Source organism: Oncorhynchus keta, chromosome 2, assembly GCF_023373465.1.
Source record: "Oncorhynchus keta strain PuntledgeMale-10-30-2019 chromosome 2, Oket_V2, whole genome shotgun sequence".
Taxonomy (NCBI): domain Eukaryota; kingdom Metazoa; phylum Chordata; class Actinopteri; order Salmoniformes; family Salmonidae; genus Oncorhynchus; species Oncorhynchus keta.
This window is the reverse complement of record NC_068422.1, coordinates 57,191,390-57,207,655: the sequence shown is the minus strand read 5'-3', so window position 1 is coordinate 57,207,655 and position 16,266 is coordinate 57,191,390. Positions and strand designations below refer to the sequence as shown.

The 16,266-nt window shown below is 45.1% G+C and overlaps 1 protein-coding gene across 3 annotated transcripts in view; it reads left to right on the top strand.

Moving 5' to 3' along the window:
- Nucleotides 1-16,266, top strand: part of LOC118402907 (SH3 and multiple ankyrin repeat domains protein 2-like) — a 251,879-nt gene that overhangs the window by 222,232 nt on the left and 13,381 nt on the right. For 2 of the 3 annotated variants that reach the window (XM_052478931.1, XM_052478937.1), the window contains 4 exons: nucleotides 3,848-3,871; nucleotides 6,681-6,787; nucleotides 6,890-7,013; nucleotides 7,542-10,104. In XM_052478931.1, the coding sequence (XP_052334891.1) occupies nucleotides 3,848-3,871; nucleotides 6,681-6,787; nucleotides 6,890-7,013; nucleotides 7,542-10,104 (2,818 nt within the window). The remainder of the gene's footprint in view (nucleotides 1-3,847; nucleotides 3,872-6,680; nucleotides 6,788-6,889; nucleotides 7,014-7,541; nucleotides 10,105-16,266) is intronic. The other variant, XM_052478928.1, reaches the window with a different exon arrangement.

Genomic DNA, 16,266 nt, shown 5'->3' with positions numbered 1-16,266 from the left:
TTTTTTTCCCAGGGCCTCGTCTCGTTATTGTCATAGTTTTTGTCTGGAAAAATAGGTAGTTGACAAGTGTTTTTCATCATAGTTATTGTTGACGAAATTAGCACTGTGTGCAAGGTAGGAAACAGGAGAAACACTTAATACATCAATAACACTACTGAACGACCACAGTGGGAGGAAAGGAAGAGAGAGATTGAGATAGAGGGAGCAGATAAATGAAGGGAGAGGGGAAAGGCTGGGAATAAATCAAATCAAATCAAAATCAAATCACATTTTATTTGTCACATACACATTTGCAGATGTTAATATTTTTGTTCTGTTCACAATGCAGTAATAACCAACAAGAATCTAACTGAATTTCCAAAACTACTGTCTTATACACAGTGTAAGGGGATAAAGCTATGTCAAAGGATATATTGAGTGATGGTACCACGTAGATGGTTCTACAGTATATCCAGCTGTTTTAAACAAAGTGGCATAGTTAAAGTGGCTAGTGATACATGTATTTAAGGTTTGTCATATTGTACAGTTTGCGTATGCATATGAGATGAATAATTAGGGTAAGTAACATTATATAAGGTAGCATTGTTTAAAGTGGCTTGATATATTTACATAATTTCCCATGATCCCATTATTAAAGTGGCTGGAGTTGGGTCAGTCAATGTATTGATCAAATCAAATCAAATGTATTTGTCAAGCATACAGTCTCTCGGTCCCAGCTTTGATGCACCTTACTGACCTCGCCTTCTGGATGATAGCGGGGTGAACAGGCAGTGGCTCGGGTGGTTGATGTCCTTGATGATCTTTATGTCCTTCCTGTAACAATGCAGTAATGTCCTGGAGGGCAAGTAATCTAACCTCAACCCTCTGGAGAGCCTTCCAAAACTACTGTCTTATACAGCCCGCCAGTGTAAGGGGATCTGTAGAATATGTACATTTGGTGACAAGATATCTCCTGATGAATGAGTGATGGTACGGGTCTGTGTGAGCCAATTCAGTTTGTCTGTGATGGTATGCCGAGGAACTTAAAACTTGCTACCCTATCCATACTGTTCCATCGATGAGTATGTTCCCTCTGACAACAATCATCTCCTTAGTTTTGTTGAACGTTGAGTGTGAGGTTATTTTCCTGACTCCACACTCCGAGGGCCCTCACTTCCTCCCTGTAGGCCGTCTCGTCGTTGTTGGTAATCACCTACCACTGTTGTGTCGTCCGCAAACTTGATGATTGAGTTGAGGCGTGCAGTCGATGAATAGGGAGTACAGGAGAGGGCTACGTATGCCCCGTATGAGATCAGAAGATAACCACCTGGGGGCGGCCCGTAAAGTCAGTACCCATAAGGTAGCATTGTTTAAAGTGGCTAGTGATGAATGCAGAGCTTACATAATTTCAGCATTCTCACATAGGTATTCCTCTTGTCCAGATGGGTTAGGGCAGTGTGCAGTGTGGTTGAGATTGCATCGTCTGTGGACCTATTTGGGCGGTAAGCAAATTGGAGTGGGTCTAGGGTGTCAGGTAGGGTGGAGGTGATATGGTCCTTGACTAGTCTCTCAAAGCACTTCATGATGACGGAAGTGAGTGCTACGGGCGGTAGTCGTTTAGCTCAGTTAACTTAGCTTTCTTGGGAACAGGAACAATGGTGGCCCTCTTGAAGCATGTGGGAACAGCAGACTGGTATAGGGATTGATTGAATATGTCCGTAAACACACCGGCCAGCTGGTCTGCGCATGCTCTGAGGGCGCGGCTGGGGATGCCGTCTGGGCCTGCAGCCTTGCGAGGGTTAACACGTTTAAATGTCTTACTCACCTCGGCTGCAGTGAAGGAGAGACCGCATGTTTTCGTTGCAGGCCGTGTCAGTGGCACTGTATTGTCCTCAAAGCGGGCAAAAAAGAGAGAAGAGGAGACGGGAAGAGAAAGAGGGAGATTTTTTTGAACTGAAAGTGTCAGGCCAGTTTCACTTTTACAGTACGTCCCTGATCTCAGTTGACACATGCATGAATTCTACTACTAATTTAGATATTCATTGCTATTTTAATACCGTCTTTTCTTTGCTGTATCGGTTAGAAAATGTCATAAAGTTCTCTATCTCTATGGCTGCTCATTACAAATTCGGTATTTTGCTTTTCATGCTTATACATTTACAAAAGGTATGTGGACTCCTGCTCGTCAAACATCTCATTCCAAAATCATGGGCATTAATATGGAGTTGGTCCCCCCTTTGCTGCTATAACAGCCTCCATTCTTCTGGGAAGGCTTTCCTCTAGATGTTGGAACATTGCTGCGGAGACTTGCTTCCATTCAGCCACAAGAGCATTAGTGAGGTCGGTTACTGATGTTGGTCGATTAGGCATGGCTCGCAGTCGGCGTTCCAATTCATCCCCAAGGTGTTAGATGGAGTGCAGGCTCTGTGCAGGCCAGTCAAATTCTTTCACACCGATCTCAACAAACCATTTCTCTATGGACCTCGCTTTGTGCACAGGGGCATTGTCATGCTGAAACAGGAAAGGGTCTTCGCTAAACTGTTGCCACAAAGTTGGAAGCACAGAATCGTCTAGAATATCATTGTATGCAGTAGCGTTAAGATTCCCCTATACTGGAACTAAGGGGCCTAGCCCGAACCATGAAACAGCCCCAGACCATTATTCCTCCTCCACCAAACTTTACAGTTTGCACTATGCATTCGGGTAGATAGCGTTCTCCTGGTATCCAACAAACCCAGTTTCATCCATCGGACTGCCAGATGGTGAAGTGTGATTCAACACTCCAGAAAACACGTTCCACTGTTCCAGAGTCCAATGGCGGCGGACTTTACACCACTCCAACTGACGCTTGGCATTGCGCATGGTGACCTTAGGCTTGTGTGTGGCTGCTTGGCCATGGAAACCCATTTCATGAAGCGCCCGACGAACAGTTATTGTGCTGACGTTGCTTCCAGAGGCAGTTTGAAACTCGGTAGTGAGTGTTGCAAGCGAGGTGTTGGGTGGTCCTTTGCATGGGGTGATGTAGGTTTCAGTCTTCCAGATAGATGACACAGACACAGGAAACTTGGTATAAAACTCTAGTAACAAAATGCAATTGCAGACAAAGATTCACATACAGAATACCTCAATAGTCTATAGTAAAGATCTGTGTGGCGAAACAGGAGACATCCCTCCTTATACTAGTTGGTGTGGACAATCTACCGTCAATCATACCTTAACATTGTTGCATTGGATTAGATACAAAGTATCTAAGATGAGAAAAACATGTCTAGACTGTGGTTTCTCACTCTACTTTCTCGGCCTTGAGGCTGCGTGACTCAGCAGGTGCAGGCAGTTCTCAGCCTGAGAACTAAAGCACTACATCTCCATTCCCCAGTACTTTTCCATCATTGCGCATTGCAAGTATACAAAGGTCATCACATATATACAGTAATCATGGCATTGGTGTAGCCCCACACCCGACCCCCAGGGTAACCCCCAACAAAGGACAGTCAATTTTTACACGCTACGTGCTTCAGCAATCAGTGGTCCTGCCCGTTCTGTGAGCTTGTATGGCCTACCACTTAGTGGCTGAGCCGTTGTTGCTCCTAGACGATTCCACGTCACAATAACAGCACTTACAGTTAACTGGGGCAGCTCTAGCAAGGCAGAAATTTGACGAACTGACTTGTTGGAAAGATGGCATTCTACTGCAAATGTTTATGTGCTCGATTTTATACACCTGTCAGCAACGGGTTTGGCTGAAATAGCCAAATCCACTCATTTGAAGATGTGTCCACATACTTTTGGCCATGTTGTGTACTTTTCATCAGACCCGGGTCAAATACACATATCAAATACAGAACACTCTTTCTCTATCCCTCCCAAGCCACACTAAGGAAAAAGAAAGGTGGTAAGTTACGTAGGCATGCTTCACACAAAGTACAGTATGTTGGATGGATGACTTGAGCACTAACCCACAAATCACTGACTTGTATGGCTTGGTTTTATTGACTGTATTAACAATCTTTTTTATTATATTTACAAAGTGGTTTGTTTCATTTACAAATGTGTTTTCCCCCTGAGAAAGATACCTACTCAGTATGTCATTGTCTGGTAATATTTGCATGATAAAGTCAGTACAACAAGCAGGGTTGGGGTCAGTTCCATTCAAATTCCGGGCAATAGACCCAGTCGGTATTAAATAGAACGTAGCGATCCTGTCCGACTGTGGGGAAAACAACCTGTGGATAACTAGGTTACCCCATTCAAACCAATTTAGTTGTTGTCTGCTTGTTTTAGTTCATTCCAAAACTACATTTAAGAAAAGTACGACATGTCTGAAGATTATTTTTCAACATTGCCTCCTCTCTAGCGTTCTCACTACTTACACCATGCCCCCAAACGTCCGTGTGCACCTTCGTGCGCAAATTGATTTTGTCCCCCCACACCAAATGCGATCACGACACGCAGGTTGAAATATCAAAACCAACTCTGAACCAATTATATTAATTTGGGGACAGGTCTAAAAGCATTAAACATGTATGGCAATTTAGCTCGCTAGCTTGCAGTTGCTAGCTAATTTGTCCTATTTAGCTAGCTTGCTGTTGCTTGCTAATTTGTCCTGGGATATAAACGTTGAGTTGTTATTTTACCTGAAATTCACAAGTTCCTCTACTCCGAAAATTAAATTAATCTGCACATAAAACAGTCAACCGAGTCGTTTCTAGTCATCTCTCCTCCTTCCAGGCTTTTTCTTCTTTGGACTTTATATCACGGTTCGCATCTCACTTTCATAATAAGGTATATTACCACAAGCGACCGACCGACCTCAGTTCATCTTTCAATCACCCACGTGCGTATAACCAATGAGGAGATGGCATGTGGGTATATATGCTTCCATAAACCAATGAGGAGACGGGAGAGCCAGGACTTGCATCGCGTTCAGCATCACAAATAGAACTTCTATTTTAGCGCACGCGAGCAATGTGGGTGCAATGATTGAATAACATGTATGTGTACATTTATTTTGCAACACGATACGAGCGGTGTGGTCAGCACGCGACAGGAGCGGTGTGGTCAGCACGCGACAGGAGCGGTGTGGTCAGCATGTTAGAAAAACTTCCATCATGCACCTTTTCATGACGATGCTGCTAGCTACCAACCGGATCATTAAGCTAGCCAAGATCAACAACACAAACAAACGGACTATACAGCTACAAGTAGTGGGTGGAATTACAAACAGACTGTACTAAACAAGTTAAATGTCTTACCTGTGATTCAATGTTTTTCACACATAGCCTACTTGGACACCGCGTCTCCACATTTCCCGCTCTCCTACACCGAATAGCCTGAAGCCACAGGGCTCTTCTCGTAGGCTTTATTTCCCTATGTGGGAGCATTGCGAACCGTAGGTCGGCATTTTTAACCTGGCTACATGTACTGTACATTGAACAACACAGCAGCTTTTCAGCATGTTCTGTTATTTCTGTATAACAAAAAATCCACATTGAAGTTGCCTCTTTTACAATGGGGGTCAATGGGAAAGAATTCTGTTTTTCCCCAATTTGTGGCCGTGGTCGAGGGTAATTCCTTATTATTACGTGAATACCGACTGTGACTATTCAAAAAGTAAACGAAATTCCAATTCGGAATATCAGTGCACTTCCGGAATTGACTGGAAATTAAATGGAATTGACCCCAACCCTGACAACAAGTACTGTAACTTACAGTAAGTAGTAAGTTGATTTGTCATTGAATGTAATTGTTTGCACCAATGAGAATGCATGATTTTATTCCAGTCTAATCTCTGTGCATACTGAATGGACATCAGACTCAATAATGTGACACCATGGTATTGAATTTCAAACATTGCTTATGTCAGACGCATCGTCACATAGGTGAAATGTTGAACTTTGGTTTATTCAGGTAACTCATGAACTATTAAATGGATAGTTCACCCCAAAATCAAAGTTTGTCAGAGGTTTTCACATCTCAAAACTAGTCTGTAAAAACTGGAGTTCTTGCCATCTGTTTTGTTGATCCTGCAACATGAATTATAATAAATCTGTAGGCTTCAATCCTATATGATTAGAAAAGTTGGCAACAGATTGGCAATAATGTTATATAGCAGGATCTACACAGCATAACAGATTGCATGGGATAAGGATGAAATTGGAGTGGTTTTTAATGAAGTGGCATCAGTAACTGAATCTATACACATCATGCCTCAGAAAATAGCCAGATAGAAGAAGTCACCCATAGTTTCAGAATATATGTGTATGTCTGTATGATTCTGTGTGTGTGTGCGTGTGTTAGAGGTTGTTAGTAATCTAAGTCCAGGTTAAGGCTGATTCCACTCTCTTCCCTCTGTGTGTAGATGGTCAGAAGAAGAGGATATGTTTTCAAGTCACTCTAAGTACAGTAACATCTCCAAATGCATGGAGGCTTTCCAAAAACAAATACAACTAAATATTACATAATATAAGTTTAAAGGCTTGCACGGCTTCCAAGGCTGGCCTCTTACCAAAATTACATGTTTTTATTTGTATTTTATTGTGTTCATTCTTTCTCTGTTTCAGCCAAAATTTAGTTTGTAAACTGAGGAAGGGTTCATGAAAATGACTGGCTTGCAACCGCATTTGGCCCGTGACATTTTTAGGATTAAAGAAGTCCCGCCTAATTTACCCTGTCACTCATAGGGGGTGGGGTTTGTTTTGCAGATAAAGTGGACGAGGTGTCACCTTCCCAGAATGCCGTGGACACGAAGGTGGCCACCATTAAGCCACGCCCCTCCAGCCGCTGTTTGATCACGCCTACTGACATGAATGTGAGTTACTCCACACAGTATAATACATGCCATTTAGCAGACGTTTCTATCTAAAGCATGGTATTGATTAATACTCTAATCCTACCCAACTCTGGTTTACAGTCCATGTACGACCGCCAGGGGGGTGTGGCAGTGGTACCATCCACCATGCCAGGCAGTCCTAGAAGGGGGGCATTCCTGGGCATACTTGCCAAGGGTGGCACCATGAGGAGACAGAAGTCCATAGGTGTGTGTCTAATGTATGGCCCCACTTTACCACGATTACCGTTTCCAGAGAGTAACTGGCTTCATTAAGTGTGATGTGAACAAAATAGAGTGATCCACTTGCCAAATTGTGCTCTGAGGCGACAGTATTATTACCCATACACTGAAACCACAGTCTATGATGAAGCAATAGTATTTCATAGAAACTAATTCTATCCATGTTCCATCCAATTCATCACGCCACTCAGAGCCAATGATAGCCCAAAGGCAGGTCTGTGTGTTATGACTGCGCTAGCTTCAGTAGCTAGTAACTTCAGTATATGCAGTAGCTTGAGCATACTTTGTAATATTTGGAACATAGAAGGCAATCCTCACACCTGACCCATAGACAACTTTCTAAAACTGATTACAGAATTTAAAAAGTTAAGTGAACTCTCCAAAAAATTTATCTCGATAAGAAAGATGAAATGGAATAGAATCACACATGTACAATTGACAGATCTCTCTTTCTCGCCATCTCTCATTCTCTCACTTTATTTCTCCCTCTCAGGTATAACAGAAGAGGAGAAGACGCTCCTCACCCCTCCCCCACTCAAGTTCACCCGCAGCCTCTCCATGCCCGACACGTCCGAGGACATTCCCCCTCCCCCGGCCATCTCCCCCCCGTCTCCCCCCTCCTCCTTCAACTCTCCATCCGTCTCCCCCACGCCACGGGGCTTAGGCGCCAACCGACCGGGCCTCACCCTCAACTCCGCTGGAAAATGTTCCAACACTACTATCCTTGGCAACCGCACAGTAGATGTAGGGACGCTAAGGCGAGGTTATCACCGCCAGAGCTCAGAACAGTACGATAGTAGAAGTAGAGGACGGGCACCCGTGCCCGAGAACCCATACTCAGAGGTGGGCAACAAGGCGCTGTACGTGCCTGCCAAGCCGGCGAGGAGGAAGGGCATGCTGGTCAAGCAGCCCAATGTGGAGGACAGCCCAGAGAAGACCTGTTGTGCCCTGCCCTCAGATGACATTTCCATGCCGACCACACCAACTGAGAGGACCTTCTCATCCATTCCCATCCCTACCATCATCGTCAAGGAGCCGTCCACCAGTAGCAGTGGAAAGAGCAGCCAGGGCAGCAGTATTGAGATCGAGCCCACCACGCCCGAACACCCACCCTTAACGCCCGGGGCAGGGGGTAGGGGACTGAGGCCTGAAGACCCCATTGTCAACAACCCCTTCGCGGCTGCCATCGCAGGGGCAGTTAGGGACCGGGAGAAGAGGCTGGAGGCGCGGAGGAACTCGCCCGGCTTCCTCTCCACCGACATGGGGGATGAGGACTTGGGAGACCAGGCCCCGTGCCTACTCCAGTCCAAGTCTATCGATGAGGGGATGTTCAGTAATGATGAGCACCTGCAGAGGATAATGGCTCCCCCGCCGGACTCCACCCTGCTACGGTCACAAGAAGGGGGTGACCGTGGGGGTAACGTGACAGACTTCAACACCCCTGAGCCCACCCAGGTGGTGAGGGAGCCCCTGACCGCGCGTACCGGCCAGTACCCCAACCTGGACAGCCCCGTCAGTCTCCCGGCCACTCCACCCAAGACCTACAGCTCCAACGGAGGAAGGGACTACCTGCACCCCGTCACAGGTAAGGCCCTGGACCCTAGCTCGCCCCTCGCCCTGGCGCTGGCGGCCCGGGAAAGAGCCATGAAGGAGCAGACACAAACAACCATGGCGACGCAAGCCCCACCCCCTTCTCAACCTCAACCGCTCCCCAAGAGCGATGCCCCCCAGTCCCTCCCTCCCAACCCCCACAAACCTAGCCTCAATCAGCCCCTCTTCATCGATACCAAACTCCGCTCCAACACCGAGGCAAGCTTCGCTACCTCCACGACAACTCTGGGGCGAGGCAGAGTGGTAGGCCTGAGGAGACAGATGACGGAGCAGAAGTACGAGTCGGATGGAGCGAGGGAGGAGAGGCAGCAGGCGGAGCAGGATGGGAAGAGCATACAGATCGACATTGTGAACACGTCACAACCGCAGAAAGCTGCTGGGCTGCTGATGGTGCACACCAAAAACAGCCCAGAGGAGGAAGACAGGGGGCAGGAGAATACACCAGCCCAGGACAACAGCATCCCCAGTGAACTGAGAGACCCCAACCAGCCAAAACCCCCCACCAACAGCCACAATTCCATGCCCCTGCCCCCTTTGCCACGGGGAAAGAGCATCACGGCTGGGGGGTCGGTGGACGAGCCAATCAAGCTGCCCTTCCGCATGCCCCCTCCCCCACTGGCCTCGGTGGACATCGAGGAGGTGGAGGAGTTTGTCTTCTCCGAGCCCCTGCCGCCACCGCTGGAGTTCGCCAACAGCATCGACATCCCTGAGGACCAGGCAACGGCCATCGCTGAGTTGCTCAAGCAACGAGACCAAGAGAGACGCAACGGTATGGGGGACAGGGGGCCAAATCCACCCCCATACTACACCCACGCCCCGTCCCCTGTCGGCCAGTTCCGACGGGGAAGCGGGATGTCCAATTGCGTGCCCCCACCCTCCTATCCCCCTCCGCCCCCCAACGGTGGCTTTGAGCAAGGTGTCACTGACTCAGGCATCGAGGAGGTAGACAGTCGCAGCAGTGGAGACCCCCGTATGGAGACTACCAGCACAATTTCCACAGTTTCCAGCATCTCTATACTGTCGTCGGAGGGCGGGTACAACAGCGCCCTGGAGAACACTTCTATGGTCTATACTGATGGCCAGGCTTACCTCGATGACCGACCCCCCGTTCCCCCCAAGCCCAAAAACAAGCCCATCATCAACAAGAACACTGCACTTTACCACGACGTCCTCATGGAGGAATCCCTGGACTCCTTCGGGGCGCCCCCTCCTGTCCCTCCTCCTCCACCCGGGTCCATGTCCCCCCCGAATCTTCCCAGGACTCCCACCCATCGGTCGTCCAAGCTGTGGGGCGAGCCCCCGGAGCTCAGGAGCCCACCCACGTCCGACCCCAAGGCCACGGTTATCAACGAGTTGAGCTCCATCTTATCACAGATGTACCGGCCCAAACCGGGGGACTCCTTCGACTCACCCACCACAGGGGCCAGGGACAGCTTTGGAACTAGGTAACACCTAAATCTACCTTTGACCTTTAACACTTACGCTGACACATCTCCCCTTTGACCTTTAAACAAACCTCCTACCCTCCATCTCCAAAGAGCCAAGCTGCGGGCATTAAGAATATTAGATGGTCATAATCTTCTCTTTTTATATAATCATTTGCTGATCAATTATTCCCTCTAAAACAGCTAGAGAATGAGCTGATGTGTTGCTAAGACCAACCAATTGTCATTTGGGAACATAAGCCTAGCTAGCTACTTTCTTCTCTTTAAAGTGCTACTCTAGCCCAAGGATTTCCAAAATCGGTCTTCGATGTCTTCGATGTTACTACTCAGCTGATTGTAATAACCAACTCATCATCAAGCTTAGATTATTTGAATCAGGTGTGTAGTGCTGCGGGGGAATGGACAGGACCAAGTTTGCTCTAGCCCATCCTCTCATTAGTAATTCTACTTTCTGGTATATTTCCTCAGTTAGCCATAATGATGCAGTTAGGGGATACCCAAGACACCTGCTACTTGGTCATTCCACCAATAGAGTGCCTTTTGGGTACTGTAATTTGGTAAAAAAAGAAATAACTTTTTTATAAAATTTGTATTTCTAATTTTAACATTCTGTCATAAGGAGTACATGTTCAACTTCATAAAAACATCTCAATAAAACAATTTTACTAGAGTAAGTGCCAGTTCAAGTAACATGGTTGACTGTATCTGGATTAAATATTTAATCTTAAATCAACTATAAATTCTATGTGAGAATGCTATTAATTGACTACAGCTCAGCATTCAACACCATAGTGCCCTCAAAGCTCATCACTAAGCTAAGGACCCTGGGACTAAACACCTCCCTCTGCAACTGCATCCTGGACTTCCTGATGGGTCACCCCAGGTGGTAAAGGTAGGTAACAGCACATCCGCCACGCTGATCCTCAACACTGGGGCCCCTCAGGGGTGCGTGCTCAGTCCCCTCCTGTACTCCCTGTTCGCTCATGACTGCATGGCCAGGTACGACTCCAACACCATCATTAACTTTGCCGATGACACAACAGTGGTAGGCCTGATCACCGACAACAATGAGACATCCTATAGGGAGGTGGTCAGAGACCTGACCGTGTGGTGCCAGGACAACAACCTCTCCCTCAACGTAAACAAGACGAAGGAGATGATTGTGGACTACAGGAAAAGGAGGACCGAGCACGCCCCCATTCTCATCGACGGGGCTGTCGAGCAGGTTGAGAGCTTCAAGTTCCTTGGTGTCCACATCACCAACAAACTATCATGGTCCAAGTACACCAAGACAGCTGCTAGGCAAACGACCCCAAGGCACTACAGACGGTAGTGCGTACGGCCCAGTACATCACTGGGGCCAAGCTTCCTGTCATCCAGGACCTGTTTACCATGCGGTGTCAGAGGAAAGCCATAAAAGTTGTCATTATTATTTTTCACTTTATTTATTTAGTAAATATTTTCTTAACTCTTTCTTGAACTGCATTGTTGGTTACGTCGAGCCATCCCGGATCCGGGATCGTGACTACAGCCTCAAGCCCATTACCATAACGCAACGTTAACTATTTATGAAAATCGCAAATGAAATGAAATCAATATGCTAGCTCTCAAGCTTAGCCTTTTGTTAACAACACTGTCATCTCAGATTTTCAAAAATATGCTTCTCAACCATAGCAAAACAAGCATTTGTGTAACAGTATTGATAGCTATTGCAGGCTAGCGTAGCATTTAGTGTTAGCATTCAGCAGGCAACATTTTCACAAAAACCAGAAAAGCATTCAAATAAAATCATTTACCTTTGAAGAACTTCGGATGTTTTCAATGAGGAGACTCTCAGTTAGATAGCAAATGTTCAGTTTTTCCTGAAAGATGACTGCGTGCAGCTTGTAGATTACGCAGCAATTTCAACAAAGGACATCGGGCGGACACCTGGTAAATGTAGTCTCTTATGGCCAATCTTCCAATGATATGCCTACAAATACGTCACAATGCTGCAGACACCTTGGAGAAACGATAGAAAGGGCAGGCTCATTCCTGGCGCTTTCACAGCCATATAAGGAGACAATGGAAAACAGAGCCTCAAAAATTCTGCTCATTTCCTGTTTGAAGTTTCATCTTGATTTCGCCTGTAGTATCAGTTCTGGGGCACTCACAGATAATATCTTTGCAGTTTTGGAAACGTCAGAGTGTTTTCTTTCCAAAGCTGTCAATTATATGCATAGTCGAGCATCTTTTCGTGACAAAATATTGCGCTTAAAACGGGCACTTTTTTTATCCAATAATGAAATAGCACCCCCATAGCTTCAAGAGGTTAAGAGTTTTTAAGTAAGCATTTCACGATAAGGTGTTGTACCTGTTGTATTCAGCACATGTGACAAATACAATTGTATTTTATTTTATACTAAGCCTTCTGCCACCATTACATCAACTACGGCATCAACCTTATTGGCAATGGCCAGAGCTCCTGATGGCACAGCATGTTTATGCTTCCTCCTCAATAAGACCATTGCAAACTCAATATTTCTGCCCATTTGACAACTTGGCTAGTGCCCCTTTATGGAGGTCCAACATAACATACACACCTACAGCACACCTATAGCATATAGATAATGTCAGAGACTTAGCTAGCATTGTGGCTATAGTTAGCCATAGCTATCATTGTAGTTAGCACATAGCTAGTGTGACATTGTAGCTAACGTTAAATGCTCAATTCAGAGGACTTAGCTAGTATTGCAGCTGAAACCATCTATAACAGTGCACAACAAAAATAATTTTGCTTGCATTGGGCTAAAGCTAACCATATCAGTAGATATAGTAGATAAGGTAGTTCCATGAAAAGAGTCCCTTTTGAGTCCCTTTTGATATTTTAAGTAGAACGTTTGAACCAATATTGAATTTTAAAATCTTGTTATATTAAATAAAGTGCCCTTTAATATAAACCACACAGAGAATTCAATACGTCTGATTTATAATATAAATCAGCATTGTCCACCATCATGTTTTTCCGACTTCTAGGAAGATTTTAACCCACTTAACCCCCCCAAAAAATGTTTTGTGGTAGAAAACTGAATGCTGGAAATGTGTTTACAATTTAATTTATTGCATTCAATTGCCCCTTCCTGTTGTGCATATCAAGCTCCCCTTCCCCCTGTAACAAAGGGATTTTTCCAGTCAAATCAAATATCCTTTGTCTTGCTAATGTTGAGGGAGAGGTTGTTATCATGGCACCACACTGCCAGGTCTCTGACCCCCTCCCAATAAGCTGTCTCATCGTTGTTGGTGATCAGGCCTATTTCATCAACTATCAGGCCTATTTCATCAACACTGTTGTGTTGTCAGCAAACGTGATGATGGTGTTGGAGTCGTGCTTGGCCATGCAGTCATGGGTGAACAGGCAGTACAAGGGATGGATGGAGCACGCACCCCTGAGGAGCCCCAGTGTTGAGGATCAGCATGGCAGATGTGTTGTTGCCTACCGTTACCACCTGGGGGCGGCCTGTCAGGCGGGAAAGGGCAGTATGGAGTACAATAGAGATTGCATCATCTGTGGATCTTTGGGGTGGTATGCAAATTGGAGTGGGTCTAGGGTTTCTGGGATAACGAAGTTGATGTGAGCCATGATCAGCCTTTCAAAGCACTTCATGGCTACAGATGTGAGTGCAGGTTACCTTGGTGTTCTTGGGCACAGTGACTATGCTGGTCTGCAGACTCGGTCAAGGACTGGTTGAAAATGTCAGTGAAGACACTTGCCAGTTGGTCAGAGCATGCTCGGAGTACACATCTTGCTAATCCTTCTGGCCCTGCGACCTTGTGAATGTTAAACTGTGTAAAGGTCTTACTTAGAATGGCTAAGGAGAGCGTGATCACACAGTCGTCCGGAATAGCTGGTGCTCTCATGTATGCTTCAGTGTTGCTTGCCTCGAAGCGCGCATATAAATAATTTAGCTCATCTGGTAGGCTCGCGTTACTGGGCAGCTCGCGGCTGTGCTTCCCTTTGTAGTCTGTAATAGTTTCTGTAATAGAATCCCAGAACATATTCCAGTCTGTGCTAGCAAAACAGTCCTGTCGCTTGGCATCTGCATCATCTGACCACTTCCGCATTGAGCGAGTCACTGGTACTTCCGGCTTTAGTTTTTGTTTGTAAGCAGGAATCAGGAGGATAGAGATATGGTCAGATTTGCCAAATGGAGGTCGAGGGAGAGCTTTGTATGCGTTGTGTGTGGAGTAAAGGTGGTCTAGAGTTTTTTCCCTCTGGTTGCATATGTAACATGCTTGTTCAAATTACGGATTTAAGTTTCCCTGCGTTAAAGTCCCAGGCCACTAGGAGCGCAGCCTATGTATGGATGAGCATTTTCTTGTCCACGTGACTTAAGAGGTCCAGACAACTTTTTGCTAAAGAATACAGTGATGAGTAATATACAGTGATGAGTAATCCTGTGATAAAATGAAGGGCACTATATGAAAAACGGCATCCAGAGGTTTAATAGTAGAGGCAGCTGCACTTTGATAAATAGTATCCACATAATCAAGAACATTTGAAGGTTGACTGCACAATCGCCTAGAGAGAGACAAGATATTTTTCTGTTACCTCTGAGAATGTCATTAAAATACATTTCAATTCAAGAAGCTGTATTTATATATTGGCGTGTGTTAGGTTTTTATTTTGACAGATAATACAAGAGGGTTCCATGTAGCTTTGAGGTCTTTCTGGGAACTGTTGGGTCTAATAGATTAATGAGTCCTCAGTGTTTGACTATGGAATGTGTTTGAGCCAGAAGGGAGAGAGTGGCCTATATAGCTACCTGGTTGGGGGGAGGGGACGATCCACCAGCCTAGTGAGTTACTTCTCCAGTGTTTGTATTTTTTGTTTTTTTAGATCAGCTTTAATATTGCAGATATACTGTGGCTTTTACCAATGTAATTGTCTGCATCATTTCCAATCGCCCATATATATTTTTTGGTGTATATACAGTATTATTATTATATTATACCAGTCAAAGGTTTGGACACACCTACTCATTCAAGGGTTTTTCTTTATTTGTACTATTTTCTACATTGTAGAATAATAGTGAAAACATAAACTATGAAATAACTAGTATGGAATCATGAAGTAACTAAAAAAGTGTTAAACAAATCAAAATATATTTTATATTTTACATTCTTCAAAGTTGCTTTGATGACAGCTTTGCATTCTCTCAACTAGCTTCATAAGTGTGCATAGCTTCATCACCTGGAATGCATTTCAATTGACAGGTGTGCCTTGTTAAAAGTTAATTTGTGGAATTTCTTTCCTTCTTAATGCGTTTGAGCCAATCAGTTGTGTTGTGACACAAGGTGTGGTTTTCAGAAGATAGCCCTATTTGGTAAAAGACCAAGTCCATATTATGGCAAGAACATCTCAAATAAGCAAAGAGAAATGACAGTCCATCATTACTTTAAGACATGAAGGTCAGTTAAGAATATTGCTTGGGCCAAGAAACACGAGCAATGGACATTAGACCGGTGGAAATCTTTCCTTTCGTCTGATAATTCCAAGTTTGAGATTTTTGGTTCCAACTGCCGTGTCTTTGTGAGACGCAGAGTAGGTGAACGGATGATCTCCACATGTGTATTTCCCACCATAAAGCATTGAGGAGGTGTGATGGTGTGGGGTGCTTTGCTGGTGGCACTGTCTGTGATTTATTTAGAGTTCAAGGCAGGCTTAACCAGCATACGCCATCGCATAAGGTTTGTGCTTAGTGGGACTATTGTTTGTTTTTCAACAGGACAATGATCCAAAACACACCTCCAGGCTGTGTAAGGGCTATTTGACCAAGCAAAGTGATGGGGTGCTGCATCAGATGACTTGGCCTCCACAATTACCCGACCTCAACCCAATTGAGATGGTTTGGGATAAGTTGGACCACGGAGTGAAGGAAAAGCAGCCAACAAGTTCTCAATATGTGGGAACTCCTTCAAGATTGTTGGAAAAGCATTCCTCATGAAGCTGGTTGAGAGAAGGCAAAGGCAAAGGGTGGCTACTTTGAAGAATCTAAAATGTAAAATATATTTTGATTTGTTTAACACTTTCTTGGTAACTACATGATTCCATATGTGCTATTTCATAGTTTTACTATTATTATTTAATGTTTTTATTTTTTATTTCACCTTTATTTAACCAGG